Source organism: Pongo pygmaeus, chromosome 8, assembly GCF_028885625.2.
Source record: "Pongo pygmaeus isolate AG05252 chromosome 8, NHGRI_mPonPyg2-v2.0_pri, whole genome shotgun sequence".
NCBI classification, from domain to species: domain Eukaryota; kingdom Metazoa; phylum Chordata; class Mammalia; order Primates; family Hominidae; genus Pongo; species Pongo pygmaeus.
The window spans coordinates 75644134-75660586 of NC_072381.2; the positions used below are offsets into that span (position 1 = coordinate 75644134).

Here is a 16453-nt window from a genome sequence, read left to right on the forward strand (position 1 = left end):
ATCTACATCATCTCATTGAATCTTCATAGGATCTTTATGAGTATTAGATTATATATGAAATGTACCAGGAAAAATATTTAACAAATGCTAACTCTTTGCCTTCTTGCAACAATCCCATGATAACTACATTGTTTTACACATTTTTATTAGGATGACGATGTTGAGACTCAAGGTTTCACAGTTACTAAAATCCCAGAAACAGAATTCAAACTGGATCCATAGTCCAAATTCTTTCTGGTATACAAAGTTGTCTCTCCATGAAAAAAATCTAAGGAGAAAGACTTTGTATAATGGCGATTCACTGAAAAAAAATTCTCAAATATAGTTTATTGAATGAAACATGGATTATTTACCCTGCCTCGGCTGCTTTGGAAAGGCCCAAACTCATGTTTGAGAAAAATACTGAGGAATCTATACAGGATGATTTCAGAGTGCTTTATAAAGGTCTTTGCCTCAAGAAGCACTTTGCCCAACCCTGCTGGCTATGTCTGCTCTTAATATATAACTTTCTTACCTTTAGCTGAAGGCTTTTATCTCTATTTAAAGGTGAGTGCTCTTGGAAGGAACAGTAATCCTACTCTCGCTCTGGGAGCAGATATTTGATAAGGCATAAGAAATCAAGAAATCTCTGGGCACCACTGGATGGAGGAATTTCAATATGGATACTACTTCCAAATAGAGAAAATACATGGAAATGGGATGCTGAGAAGACACAAGGCAGATATCTCAGACTTGACTAGATTGTGCTGTAGAGTTAAATCTAGTCCATCTGTCCGATGACTCCAACCATGAAACTGACCCTGTGACTTTCTGACAGGATCAACATTTGATTGGGAATTCTAGAAAAATAGGCAAGGCAGTGCACTCAAAGAATTAAGAAAAGATCTGCAGGCAGAAAACAACAGAGAAACAAAACAGAACAACCAAAAAGCAAACAAACAAACAAACAAACAAAAAACACCAGGAAAACCTATTAGAAATAGGAAAATATAAGGAATGTCGGGCTTAAATTTAAGAATGTGATGGCGAACTTAGAGGAGGGTAAATTAGCTTTCAAGAAAGTGAATTACAGGATCTCCATCATTTGGGAATTTTTTTAACATTAAGAAATGTATAATGTGAGCTTTTGGCTATTTAGAAATCTACTTTGACTTTCTCTTTTCGTCTATATCTAGCTTAATGCTCTTGCATTTTAGTGTAAAGTAATAAAGACCCAACACATCTGTGTGTGTTAGACCATAAAAGTGACCAGAGTAAAGCCCATAAAAATATATGTAGATTTTTACATTTTATTACTTAGTCCTCCCTGTAAAAGTCCAAAAGACTAAACACTTGCTGCTTTTTAATGAATGACATGAGATAGGCTGGAGTGAGTGCCACAGGCTGAAGGAACACTATACTGGCAGATTAGACTTTAACTAGCAGAGGGATGTTCTAACGGTAAATCATTGGAAATTGTTTCCTAAAGGGATCTGGAGATGTGTGATTTGGCTTTGAGAAGCCTTTTGTGGGTGGGGTATAAATTATTTTAGAGCAGTCCTATAAAGAAGTGAAAATGTATAGGATTAATGAGTGAAACTTACAGGAAGACAGACTCAATATAAAGGGCTCTGTTCTTGTATTTTAAGGAAAACTATCTGAGTTTACGAAAGGCATAAAATGCTTTTTATCAAATCATTAGATAATATATACAAATTCCTGGTACATAATAAGGACTCAATTATACCCAAATATATTCACATTATAGGAAAAATATTCACCTAATAGGAAAATAGTATTTATTTTTTCTAGGCATGTACAACATGTCTACCTTGGTGGAAATACAAATACGTATGTAATATGTCCTCTGCCATATTAGAAAGATCTTTAAATATTCCATTTTAATCATAATTCAGTGATGTTACCTAACCCTCTATTGGAGGCAGTACACAAACCAAGTATTTATAACTTTCACATTAAAATTTTGAATACATTAGGCAAAATCCCTTTCATAAATTGACAAGTATATGCCAACACTAATCTCAAAGTGCTGAATTTTAAACTTCTTGGAGAGTTTTCACTATGGTGAACTTCCTAGAGTTTTCACCGTTATAACTATTTTCACTGTTGTACCTTAGAGAGGTTTCACTTTTGTAATCTTATCACACATTTATCAGAATTTTAAAAGCTACTCTACTTCTTCAATATCAACATGATGCATTCTACAAGTTTCCTTTAAAGCTCTTGTGAGATTCTGGTTGACTGCATCAAAGATTAATGAGGGAAACTTATAGGAAGACAGTCAATATGAGGGCCCTGTTGGTAAGCATATTCTTTCTTTTAGAAAGTACGTAGATCAATATTAATGACAAGGAGCACTTTTTTAGCTACATGAGGGCCACCCAGTTGAAGCTATGAACACCACTCAATGTAGCATAGCCTCATGATACTGTAGCTTCACTGTCTGACGACATTTTCATTCTACTCCCACTTCATTAATAAGCTTTAGCACCAAGAATGCTGAATAAGGATTTACATTTAATTGAAGTCATTTCCTCCTTACTGACAAAATGTATTTTCCACCCTGCATAGATGTAATTGATGCGATGAAATGTCAACAAAAATTGCCTTTGCTAAATGTAGTATTTGCCTTACTATTTTATATGCCAGGCCAAAAAAACTATATTTTACCCTTGAGAAGACAAAATTCTGATTATTGGAAAGAGTGTTTCTGATTGGTGAAATATAGTTGAGTACCCCTATACATAAAGTCCTATATTTTGTTTTCTAGGAGTTAGCTAATTAAGAAGGAAAACAGTAAGCTTTAATACTTTGTAAGACTATAATTCAACTATATATCCTATTTTTTCAATTGAAAATCATAATATACTGTAGAGGTGTTTTATAGATTGTAGAGGAAAGAGAAGTGTCAGCCAGCTTTAAATTTGTTTTATGTCCTAATATTTAATGCAAGTGTGTAACTTTTCTTTTGGAGATAATACTGCTCTTTTGAGCAGAATGACTGAATTGTGTTGGTTTATAAGAGACATTTTTTGGTGATATAGGAATTACAGACTCTTTCAAATAAGGAGAACAATTTAAGAGTGAGAGAAAGGAATAAATGAGAATCCTGATTGGGAGAAGTGGGAGACCTTAAAAATAAAAAGAAAACATGGAGAATTGTTAATAAAGTTATTAATTATCATTACAACATTTGCTGGAAAGGATAAGATAGAAGCTCTTTTTATTTTCTTTTTTTTCAATAAAATGGATTATTATTGCTTATAGAAGTTCTGTTGTTAGAAAGTATAATTGTAAAATACATTGTACTTGCTTAGTCTTATATCATGTCCCAGATATTCCTGTTCTCTCTGTGTTCCTAGAATTTTCCTCACATGTTCAGGATCCCTAAATCAAGAGCATCCATTCGTGACCCTATGAAGTTAAAATGTCAGAAAACTCACAACTGCTTCCCCACCTGAAAAACCATCATCCTCTCTCTGATCTTTAGATATGCCATAGGAACTCAGTTGTCAAAGAGGAACAGTCTGTGTCTTCTTAAATTACAAACATTTTGAAAATACACCTGCTACTTCATATTGGTAAGAGCAGCTACATCCAGCGGAGGAAGCTTTTGGTCATTCTTTGATGAATTAATGATGTAATTTTGCATAAGCAATGACATAAAAGAAAGTCCCTGTACATTTATGCCCCTTTTTATCCAGTGATTTTTCAATAATTATAATTGATAAAGTCAATAGTAATTTCTATACTAAGAGGAGATCTTGGGCACAGTCTTCCACTGGAGTGGCCAGGGGAGAAACATCAGAGCAGATATCATGTGACCGATACCTGGAATGTGTGCTAATCCTACAGTAACATGTTATATGCAATTACTTTTTGCTCAATAATGATGTCATGTTGCCATATAAACATTATATTGATCCAGTGTAAAATCAACAAGGATTGAACACAATGATACTAGAAAGGGAGTGGACAGGTAAACGTCCTGATTGAAAGCACTTGCTATAGTTACCTGATTTGAAATACAAGTAGAATTTTCAATGCATTTGATAAGTATTTGTTTTAGTGTTCCCTGGTTGGTGTCTTTATGTCGGTTGTACATTGTGATAATCAGTATAAAAATCATAGACTTAGATAACATGAGGTGGAAGAAGCTGTGCCTATGTGAAAACAGGAAGTCAAAGACGATGTTCTAGACTTGTAATGATGTAAAATGGGCTTGGGGTTCTGTAACATGGAGGTTACTGATTTCTTTTTGGCTCATGCCAAACATAGAACAACAAACCCCACTCAGTATCTCACTAAGGGCTTTTTGAAAAGAAGAGGTAGTTGCCATTTTAGAGTTTACAAAGTACTTTTCACATTTCGTCCTCCCTATAACCATTAGCAGTCAATAGTACACATCTGTTTTACATATGAGAAACTTCAAGTTCAGAAAAGCCAGGAAATGTACCTGTGATGACTTGATTATCAAGTGTCAAAGGAACTTGAATTTAGGTCTTAATTTCTAAGGCCCATATTCTAACATGCCTGGCTGTGATATTTTCCTCAAATGAAAAAGAATCATAAATTATTGTTATTTATATTTTATTGGTGGTATTAACTATCCAAAATCATCACCAACTTTTGGAGGCTAAAAGAATTTGGGTCCAATTCTGTAGGCTATTATGATTAAGAAAGCAGTGACTTTCACCTGTGTATTATTATTATTTCTTTAATTCGTTTTTAATTAGAGCTATTTGATACAAACTATTTAACATCCATCCATTTTATTTCTCTTAAAACTTATGTCATTCAAATTTACCTGTATATTCTTTTGTGCTCATTGTTTCCCCCAACTGCCTCTGATTTTTAGTGTAGGTAGCTAGGAGAATACAACAATAGCAAAACTCCATGGGTTAGCTACAGATCTGGATTCTAATGAGAATCCAGAGCAAAAAGGAATAGATGAAGCAACACAGTTTCTGAATTTTTTATTTCTCATGGCTCGATTCTTACTTGCCATGTCTGGAACTCACTTTATCTCAGGCTTCATGACCTGATGCTTGTTTCTGATGCAGTCTAATCCACACTTTAAATAAATGATTTGAGTTCTCATTTTGGTAAATGTCAAGGGAAGAAGAGATATTTCATGCACCTACAGCATCCTAAAACCTCTTGCCAAATCCATGAATCTGACTCTGCATTATCCTTCCCCAGAAGGAGAGCATAATTTCATTATCCATGAATCATCACCTCTTAGACTGTAACATCATTGTCAGAGAGCCTAATAGAACCAGTGTTCAGCTGGCTGAAAAGGGGGAGGGAGGGAGAAAGCGCTGAGGCAAAGCACAGGTCACTGGCACAATCAGCAAACTGGAGAGTTCTAAGGCCGGAAGGGGAGGCCCCCCTCCTTTGACACCTTTGACATATCCACTGACCAGTAAATAACTGATGCTGACTCTTTTAATATAATATTAAAATTTGTTTTTCCTACCTAAATTACATGTATCTTGCTGATGAAAAATATTAACCCCTTTAATAAAAATATCAAAATGTTTAGCCAGCATCGATGAGTATAAGCACTTTAAAATATTTCTTATCTATTCTTATTGCGCTATTACTAGCTTTTCATCTTTGGACACTTATTTCTAGTCTTCAGTACCAATTCCATGGCCTCTGTTCCAGCATTACTATAAAAGTCAAAATGAAAAGTATAACATTCAAAAATTACATTATAATTATATTTCCCAGGGAAATGAATTAAATAAAATTCAAATCTGATTTACTAGTCAAAAAACATATGTTGTAAACCACGTTTACATAAGGATTCAGGATAAAAAGCTAAAATGTGTGACTAGCTGTGGTTAGTCTAATCAGCCACTAGAGGTCACTGCTGCTCCATAGAAAGACAACTTACTGCCTGTCTGCTTAGGTAGTTCACTCACCAAATCAAGTAAAAAATTGTTTAAATTCTTTGAAAAGATGTAATGTCAACATCCTTGGAAAATACAAACTCATTTCAATGGAATATATCTTGCATAAGTATTGCTTACAAGACTGTGGCACTGGGACTATTTAACTACGTGCTGTGGTAGCACTATGTGTACCGGGGTTAATAAAAATGGAAAAAAACTCACACGCAGTTTAGAGACTAAATCCCATTTCTTCTCTGTTTTGGTAAAGCAAAGTATTCTGTGTTCTGTTGTATAGTTCAACAGGTCAGGCTTTTTTTTTTTTTTTTTTTTTTTTTTTTTTTTAACTGTTGTCACCTTTGAGGGAAGTTCAATATTTTATGTAAATATGTACTAGAAAAATAAATATCAATCACATTTCTCTAATCTGCATGAACTTGAAATACTAATACAAATAGATTTATGATATGTAGTCCAGAAAGTACCATGGGATGGAGGTGAGGCAACAACTTTTGAGCAGGAGACTGGCAGTTGGCGTTTTAAAATTTACAGTGGTAAACTAGTTATTAAATCTACAAGAATTATATATCTGTGCTCAGAAGACACTGAGAACTACAGAAGATTCATTCTCAAAGAGTGAGGAGGAAGAAAGAACTTTTTTCCCATAATTTCATGTCCCAAATCAAAATGAGTTTTACCACCTAAGGGATTTTATTTTCGTTCTTATCTATTATTATGTTTATTAGTAAAGTTAGGCATTAAAAAGTGACCAGCTTTCAAAATATTGGTGATTCACTTATTGTTATATCATATTTTATATACCAAGTAGCTGAATTTTAGAAATGCTTTTCAATATAGCAAGCATATTTTATATATACTAGTAGCACCACAGCATCGAGAATTTGCAATAATTCAAAAATATAAGTATTCCTTGCCTAAATATATTTTGTATTCATCACAAGTAAGGCAGAAGGTTAAGTGAAAAAGAATAGAAATGGGATTCTTCACTTTAAGACTGCATTTCACTAATACAAACATCTTTAGTATAGATAAAAATGAGGCTAGCCAAAGAAAATTTCTTTTTAAGATGGAATATGTATTTACTGATGCTGTATGAAAAATGTAAAGTTACAACTTCAGTAAAAAACATCACAGTAAGCTCAGTCATCCAGTAAGCTGTGAGGAAGTATCTGCATTATTAATCCATTGGTAATATGTGACTTTTTGTCATGAATACATGTATATTCAACAATTATTCATGGGTAAACATTGTAGCTATGATGTTTTTCTGAAGTGGCATCTATTGTAAGATTTAATCAATATCAAAGTACCTTGAGAAATTCACTTTAAATATTTTTCTTTATTGCTTATAAAAGTATGATTTTAATAATCTGGCATCCTTAAAATTTTATTTTATGGTGACTTGCCTAGATTTTTCCTCTCAGCATATGAAAAACCCCCAAACAATAAAAAAAATTTAGTAAAAATAGCCATTCACTTTTTCTTTGTTGCTGCAGTGATTCTGTTTTCAGAGATGAGGGACATGGTTAAAGATGTAGGGGTTGGCAAGCCAAATTAAATGAAACAGCCTCAATGTTGCAGTTCCTGATATTTGCTTCTATAATAGAACTGTTCATTTTGGAGGATGAAGGAGAATACAGACTAAATATATCTTTCTAAAAACCTTCATTGACTGTGGTTCAAGTTACTCAAATACGGAGGCTATGATATTCGTGCTGCAGTCAATAAACTTTCACCAATCATAAAAACATGCATGCAGCTTGCAGATTGCCAGCAGGGTCTGTACAGAATTGTACTGATGGATGAGTTCACAATACAGATGAACACAGGGACACTGTAATGTCAGCAATAGAAAAGCAACAGAGAACTGTCATAGTGTTGGTCTTTTTTCCTCTAAGATTCATTTTATACATTTATTAAGGTGTTATCAAAATCATCCTTTCCAATGAGGCTGTGGGTGGAAGGCATGTCTTGGAATGTGTTCTCTTTACACATCTGAATGAAGTGTCTGTCATTAGGGGACTGGTGTGTGCAGGACATGTAATGGAACACAACAGGGCAGCCTGACAAATCCTGAACAGAACAGGACAGAGCTAAGGATTCTGCTAACTACATTAGGGTCTTTGAAAAAACTGGAAAGAGAAATTCTGGTAAGCTCTCAACCACATGCCTGTAGCAAGCTGCTTTCCCATTCGCGAACCTTATCTGAAAACTCCCTAACTAACGTGAGGTGTGGTGGAGAAATCTGGCTTCTCAATGCTGTTTCATTTATTTATTTATGAAACATACAGGCTAGAAGAAATTGACAGTGAAACCTCTAGTCTGATTTTACAGAGATGGGTTTCAGAGACAAGGCTGAGTCGAAAACTTTACATTTTTGTCATCTCCTCACATTTTGCAGTTGTCTGCTTGCAGCATTTTAACCCTTCGTCACTTTGTCCCTGTGCTTGCCTTACTGTAATTCAGACACCTCTGGAAACTGCTGAGGGTGCTGCTTTAACCTAGCACCATCTTTTGATAGTTTCCTGCAATTTTCTTTTTTAAGTCAGGCATTGGTTTAAAGGCTCTGCCTGTCTATAAAATGTTCCCATAACTGAGTCATCTCCAAGAATCAGCTCAAGCTCCGAGCACCTGGAATCATTCACCTCTTTCCTTGATTTGCCAGTGAGGTGCAAACGTTCTATAACTGTAGATTTGGTCCCACCAGGAGGCTAACAGCGGATGTGGGGGATTACTTATGAAAGAAGTTTTATCTTAAAACAAATGCGACATTAATCAAATCAATAAAGGGTCTTATACAATAGGTATTATATTAAACCGGAGTTCAAGCTTCACATTGATTGTGGTATTTAAATTTCAATGGGTTGATTATGTATGAGAGGAAAATGACCAGTATTATGAATGCACTAAAAGGGACAGAGAAGGATCTTGCCAGCAAAGTGAGAAGGAGAGAGAAGGGGAGGGGGGGCATTGCGTTCCCTTGATAGTCACCAGGGTTCAATAAAGCACCACTTATTTCCCAGCTTTTAAGAGCTCTTTTTATCACAATGGTTCATACCTCACACTCCCTGGATCCCGATTTGTTATAGGTGCAGGGTCCCGTCCCATTCAGCAGCATCTCGCTGGTCTCCGTGTTGGAGGGTTTATAATCTACATAAAATTCCTGGGTGCTGGGATTCATTTGCTTTAGGGACTGTCTTTTCTTTTTCCTGTGCCTTCGCATGAGGGAGCGCTGCTGCAGCTGCTTCATGCTCGCAGGGTACCGCTTCCATGACACGTAGATAACCAGCAGGATGACGAGCACGGACAGGAAAAGCGCCACGCTCCCTGCGATGATTTTATGGAAAGAGATGTGCTCGGCGTCAGCATCGGTCTCTGGGCCGGGCTCTGTGGCTCCCACCGTCGGGGGCAAAGGGGGTTTGCTCTCATGCTTCGGCCTGGGGAGCTTGGGCTTAAACGTCGGCTTTGGGAGAGCCCTGGCCAGATCAAACCTCTCTGTAGTACTTTTGCCACAGATGCTGTAGTTCTTCACTGCATCGATCACATTTACTCCTTGCAGCTCTTTGGGACTGGCACAGATAATTGTATTCTCCCTTAGACCTTTAAAACTTTTCAGCCAGTTTACAAGGGAGCAAATATTTCTGCTGCATTCCCATATATTCCCAGCAAGACTGATGTCATTGAGGGATATCCAAGAATCCAAAATCTCTTGACCAATAAATGTGAGCTTGTTGGAATCCAGGTTGAGGCGCTGCAGATTCGGGACACACTGGAAAACACTGGGTCCACTGAAAGCTTCGATCTCATTGCCTGATAAATCAAGCCTTTGTAAGGAGCTCCAGGTCCAGGACATGGTCTGTCCTATGACACTGATTTTATTCCACTGCAAGTAAAGGTTCTGAAGGCTGACCAACCTTGGAAAAAGGGCCAGGTTGAGCTTGGAAAACTGATTGTGCTCCAGGTGAAGTTCTTTGAGTCTGATCATGCCAGCAAAGACATTCCTGGCTAAACTTCGGATCCGGTTATATCCCAGGTCCAAAAGTTCCAGGTTGCGGCAGTCTTGGAATATTCGCACAGGGATGGTTCTCAGGGAGTTAGACCGTAAATGTAAACTCAGCAGCTTCCGCAAGCCCCGAAACTGTTCAGATCCCAGAGAATGCAGCTGATTATAGGACAGATCCAAGTTCCGTAAATTTGTCACAGGTCTGAAGGTATTGTTAAGAAAATAGGAGATTCTATTGGAACTAAGAATCAGCTCTTTGAGTCTGCGTATTCCATTAAAAGCATTTTCGTCAATATTGCTGATATGGTTATGGTCAAGGTATAGCCAGGTGAGCTGGTTGAGCCCTTTAAATTGATTATACTTAAGTTTTTGAAGGCTGTTATAGCGAAGGGACAAACCTAAGCAACCAGCAGATATACTTGAGGGTATCTCCTGTAATTTCTGAGATTCACAATATACCATTTTGCCTTCACACCTACAGCCCTTAGGGCATCCTCGTTCGGCAGAAGAAAGCATTGTCAGTAAGACAGTGGGGGCTATAACCAGTGCTACAGCTGATCCGCTCAGTAGCCTAATTACATTGAAACCTGGAAATAAAAACAACTTAGAAAAGTTATCCCCCCAAAAAAGAATTAATCTTTAATCAAGCAAAAATAGGCATATATTTTTCATTTTTAAAAATTTAAATCTAGATAACATTTAACATCACATATTATCTCTTTGTAATTATAGAGAATTGTCTTTAGTGTTTTGTTTTTTTAAATAGTTAGACAAGGAAACGTGCCACTAAGCAAATAAATTCATAATCTTAGAGCAGAGCAAGGTAATCTCTAAAATAATTAAGGCAGAATTATTACACACACTAGAGGTTTTTTGTTTTTTTTTTTAAGAAGGAAAGAAGAAAAATGACAAAACATACCCATCCTTTGTATTGTTCAAAGGTCGTCCTTAGGTCTTTTGCTTTGGCTTAGGGGCCAGTTGCATGACAGCCCCTGTCAGCTGCACTGTAGTGAGTCAGGGCTCGCTGACACCCAGGAAGAAAAATTGGACCCCTTGGGAGATGGACCGATTTTGGAACATTATTCTTTGCCAGCCACGCAGAACACTCCAAGAACAAATAAATCCCAACACCGCATTCGCAGCAAAACATCAAAATCTTCCTAGGTAATAGGATCTTCATGGATATTACGTTTTTGCATCTTTACAGTTTTTTGGGGGGTGGGGAGGGGGCGGTTAAAAAAAAAAAAAACTGGCTCCTACAATTTCTTCTTATCGAAAAACATGATGTATTCCTCCAGGCAATGTGGGGCTACCTGAGCTGCCACATCTGTATTCCATAGCCCAGCAGTTCCCGTGGTGAGCACCCAGTTCAGCCACAGAGCTGCGTTGGAGCCCAGAAGGCAGGAGAGCCCCGTACCGCGCACACGCTCAGCTCACTTCTGCAGACTGTCATTCTGAAAGCTGCTCGGACTGTTGCTTTGGTTTCAGTGAATGCAGTCTTATGTAAAGCTGCCCCCAGTGGTGAAGAACATTATGGGCATGTGCAGAAATGTCTCTCTTTTATCTTGCAAATGAGCAGGCTCTCTGCTGGAAAATGAATGATTCTTTTGGGTGGCTCAGTAGGAACTGAATGGTCACCGTGATCAATAACTAGCAACAGTTTCTGTGATTTCCAAGTCTTGTTTTACAATTTGGCAACGTCTTTATTGTCTGTGTCCACCTAATTGCTAAACATGTGCTTCCCAGAGTTTTTCTGGAGCTTGACATTAAGTTCACAGACCGAACGTCAATTTTTCTTAACCTCAATGCAGGCTTTAAACTGAAATTTATAAAATGAATTATTGAGCTTTTCACAGAGAAGCATTAACTGCCTGCCCATTTGACCTCTTGGAGTCACAGTGATTATATTATGCAAGGTGTCTCAGGATGTTAGAACACAAACATTTTGGAATAGAGGGGATGACTGATGACAAATGAATTAATGTGTCCAATAGCCTTTCCGGTTTTCTCACAGACGATATAATTGATTTTATGGCTATGGTTTCGTTTGTTGTTTTGGTTGTTGTAATTTTCTTTTAATTAGAAGGGAAATAAACCATTTTTAGTGTTAGTATACGAATCAAGAGATCATTTGGTTCATACTTTATTGATGTTGCTGCTATTTATTACACTAATAATATTTATGGAGCACTTTCTAAGTGCTTTAAATGGGCTATGTTGTTTTCTCTTTAAACAATAGTATGATGTGGGTCCTATTATAACCTCTCTTTTAAAGATGAGGAAACAGACTTGGAGAGGTAACTTTCTCAAGGTCATACAGCAAGCAAGTGGTAGAGTTGAGCTTCAGAAGCAAGTCATTCTTATGCTGAACCACTAACCACTAGATGATCCTGTTCAACAACATTGTTATCTTCATTTAAAAAAGAAGTCAGTGAAAATGAAGCCGATTAAAGGATTGGGGCAAGGAAGCTGCGATCAGCAAATTCTTGCTTGTTCTATTAGAATTGTCTAAATTTCTTTTGGTCTGAGGTTCCTAAAGAAGTATAAAAACTAAGGCAGGGCAGTTTAATGATTAACAGCATAGATTTTAGCACCTAGATTCCAACTCCTGGCTACAATTTACCAGCTATGTAACCTTAAGCGCGTTACTTACTTTCCCTATGCCTCAGTTTTCTCATCTGCAAAATGGGCATAAAAACAAAAACTCACTTCATGTTTTGAGACATGTTTTGAGAATTAAGTCATTTTAATATCTGTATGTTACTTAGAACAGTGTGTTGCATGCAATAAGCCTGTGTAAGATATTTGAATAATATTAACTTTATTTGTACTTGCTAAGATTACGTACTGAATATTGACTATACTGACCTTCATTAACTCACAAAGAACAACTTTAGTGAGCATTTTTAAATATTGTACATGGTGGATTTCTGAGATTTACTCAGTCTTGCCTTCTTTGATGAGATAACTTCCTTTATGTTCATCATCTGAACTTTATCTTTAAAATAAATCTTTTGGTTCTGTGGACCATAACTAATAATGTTTGATCCTTTTCATCTCCAAAGTAGAACATAATAACATCTGCCATGTAGAGGCATTTTATTTAAAAATAAATAATAAAAAAAAATTTATTCTGGAAAAATAATCTAAAAAAAAATAGAAAGTCCATCACTTAGGCTTAATTGATAATATTAATTTGTTTAAAAAAAATAATGGTATTCTTGAAAAAGTTTGCCTTGTTATTTTTTGTTAGGTGAACTGTCTGTGGAAAACCATGGAGAGCTTTCACATTCTCCAAGGATGAGATGTTAGATAAAGGCTAGTAATGACAATCAAAAGGGGTCCTACAGATACAGTACAATGGATATTACCAATTCCTTGGGCAGTATGTTCTTAATAGGGCAGTGCTTTCCCCCAGAGTTACCTAAGCTGTGAATGTACATGAAACATCCAGTGAGTTTCTTAAAAAGATAGACTTCCCAATCCCTCCCCCAGTATACTCATTCTAGGGGGATGGAAGAGTGTGTGCTTTTCAATAGTCTCTGATGAAATAAGTTTAAGAAACTCACTGTGAAGGAATGATTAAAAATAATATTTTCTCCTAGTAGGAAGAGAGGGTTTGCACACTTATAATACTGAGATGTTAGTTCCATGAGGAAAAAGACAATGTTTTGCCTACTTCATTTTTCCTAATATCTACAACAGCACTTGGCACATTGCAGATATGCAATAAATAGTTATTGAAAAAATATGTTTTTATAGCAGTCACAAGTACACTGGATATAGTATAACCGATTATGTAATGTTCAACATTTGTACATGGGATTGAGTCCTGAAAATTTCCTCAGTCAGTGAGACTGGAAACAATTTTGGAGAAAGTATTCTTAAAGGAGGTATATACAAAGACAGAAACTAGAAAGTGAGAAAACTTAGTTGATCAGAAAGTGATCTGTACTTTTCACAGAGATATCTCTTGTCTTCATAGTTAAACTACAAATTTCATGAGAACAGTAAATATGCTTTTGACTATTCCCCTTTGCACAGTACAGAAGGGTAATACTGAACCCTTATCATTTAATATCCCAAATGGGCTTGACAACTTGTATCTCTCAAAAACAGACTAATGGGAATTATATTGATAACTTCTCTCTCACACCTCTGTTGCTTGAAAGGCTCTGAGTTTTCCCCTCACTCTCCCAGGTAGTCATTGAGACATCTGTTTTGCCCAAGAGCTGCAGAGAGCCACTCCAAGAGGCTGGAGGACCCATTAACTTTGTGCTTCTTGCTCATCATACTTTACTTCCCAGTGACAGAAGAACAGAGGAACCCACTGAGAATGTGGGCTCTCACTTTGCTTTTCCTGGGATAAATCTTCTTGAATTATTTACGGTGAATATTATTCTCTGCTGTGTTACACATGTTGCTCATAGTTTTCAGACATTTTTCTGTTATCTTGGTTCCTGATCTTGTCTTACTGCATAGTTCTGACTTTACACCTACCCTTTGGATCTTATGATTGATATTTAGTCTTAATACTAACAACTGAGGGTACAAAATATTAGAATGAATAAATAAGACCTAGTATTGGCTAGCACAATGGGGTGACTATAGTCAATAATGAATTAATTGTACATTTAAAAATGACTAAAAGTATAATTGGATTGTTTTTTATACAAAGGGTAAATGCTTAAGGGCATGGATACCGCATTTACCCTTATGTGATTATTACACATTGCATGCCTATATCAAAACGTCTCATGTACCCCATAAACATATACACTTACTATGTACCCACAAAAATAAAAAATAAAAATAAAACAGAACTATATGATAGGAATGATGTGCTACAATAAAAATTGCTTTGGTAGCAATATATTGATTGACAAGGAAAAATGTTCATAATAAAATAATATTAAGGAAAAAAACACTGACCTCTTTCTCAACAGTAATTAGTAGCCACTCTTTGACTGAGTCAGCCTCCAGGAACTGTGTATGGCCCCTACCTTGGCACAACCCCTTAAGTCGGCATCACAACCAGGTCCGATCTGGTTCAGGATAATAAATTGTTTGAAGAGGGAAGATTATCCATGAGGCTAGTTGAGAAATCCAAAACAAAATAATGTGATTCTAAGCCACACTGAATACTTGAGGCTGCAGGAATTACTGCAAAGACATAGAGTAGTCCCTCAAGAGAAAAAGAAAAGACTGTGTTCTAAAAGATTTTAGTAATTTGCCTGTATACTTTTTAAACGTTTTTTTCTCCTTTTACTTGTCAAATATAGTGAGCTGATTATTTCTGATTTGCCTTTCAGCGAAGCAAAATTATACTGCATTATGTATTTAGAAACTAGCAACTTCTTTTGCACTTAATATCACATACAGAACAAACTGTTAACTACCTGACAAGTTAAATATCCCCAATGCATCTAGGGCCTTAATGATTTATACGATTATAAAAATAGTGCCATATATCTAAAGACTTTTTATTTTATTGTGTTTATTGGACTTCAAATAGCTAAACATATTTTGTTTAAATTGGGTAAATAAATCATATCTCAGTTTGGCAATACTGCCAAATTTCAATCCAATATGAAACTGAGTTGCCAGATATAAACTTAGAAATTCATAACTGAAAGAGGCTGTACTGATATCTTAACAGTTGTTGACTTCAGATATTTTATTTATTTAAAAAATATTTAATTTGAATAACCATTATGTGCTAAACACTGTTCCAGACACTGGGAATACATCTGTGTGCAAAATAAAGGCCTATGCCCTTCTGAAGATTACATTCTAAAAGGATAAGAGAAACAATTAAAAATAAACATATACAATATATTAGTAGGTCATATGTACTATGAAAAACAAGAAAAATATAAGGAAGATTGGAAGTGCAAGGTATGAGGTGGGTTGAGTTTTAAATAGGATGGTTAGGGCCATTAAGAAACTGGCCTGAGCAAACCTTGAAGGATATGAGCTTGTGATACTTAAATGTATATATGGGGAGTGGCCAGTGCAAAGGCCTAACGTGGAAGCAGATCATGTGTTCCATGAACAAACAAGGAGGCCAATGAGTCTAGAATGAGAGATCAGGTGATAGAACAATTGGAGATGGAGGTCATGGAGGGCTTTGGATGACATTGTAAGAATACTGGCTTTATTATGGAGAAAACAGGGAGCTAACTGGAGATTTTTGTGCAGAGTTAATATGTGATCAAATTACTATTAAAAGGATCACTGCTGTGCATTGAATGTTTTCATTTACCCTCCGCAAAATCCATATATTGAAACCCCAATTCCCAATGTGATGGTATTTGGAGATAGAGCCTTTGTGAGGTAATTATGTCATGGTATTGGAGCCCTCGTGACAGATCAGTGGGATTATAAGGATAAAAAGAGACAGAAGTGAGAGAGCTTGCTTCTTCTCTCTCTCTGCTACAAGAGAAGGCAGCTATTAAGAAGCCAGAAATCAGGCTGTCTTTGACATCAGGTCTTCTGGTACCTTCATTTTGGACTTTCCAGCCATTAGAAC

At 36.2% G+C, this 16453-nt stretch overlaps 2 protein-coding genes across 4 annotated transcripts in view; one reads left to right on the forward strand and one right to left on the reverse strand.

The window, feature by feature from the left end:
* Nucleotides 1–11396, reverse strand: part of LRRTM3 (leucine rich repeat transmembrane neuronal 3) — a 175384-nt gene extending 163988 nt beyond the window's left edge. Inside the window, exons 1-2 of one of the 2 annotated variants that reach the window (XM_054435157.2) lie at nt 10841–11396; nt 8977–10508 (exon numbers count right to left, since the gene is read on the reverse strand). In XM_054435157.2, coding sequence (XP_054291132.1) covers nt 8977–10508; nt 10841–10844 — 1536 coding nt within the window. In that variant the 5' untranslated portion in view covers nt 10845–11396. The remainder of the gene's footprint in view (nt 1–8976; nt 10509–10840) is intronic. The other variant, XM_063670570.1, reaches the window with a different exon arrangement.
* The window catches only part of CTNNA3 (catenin alpha 3), a 1765907-nt gene that overhangs the window by 737125 nt on the left and 1012329 nt on the right, over nt 1–16453 (forward strand). The gene's annotated exons all lie outside the window — the stretch shown is intronic.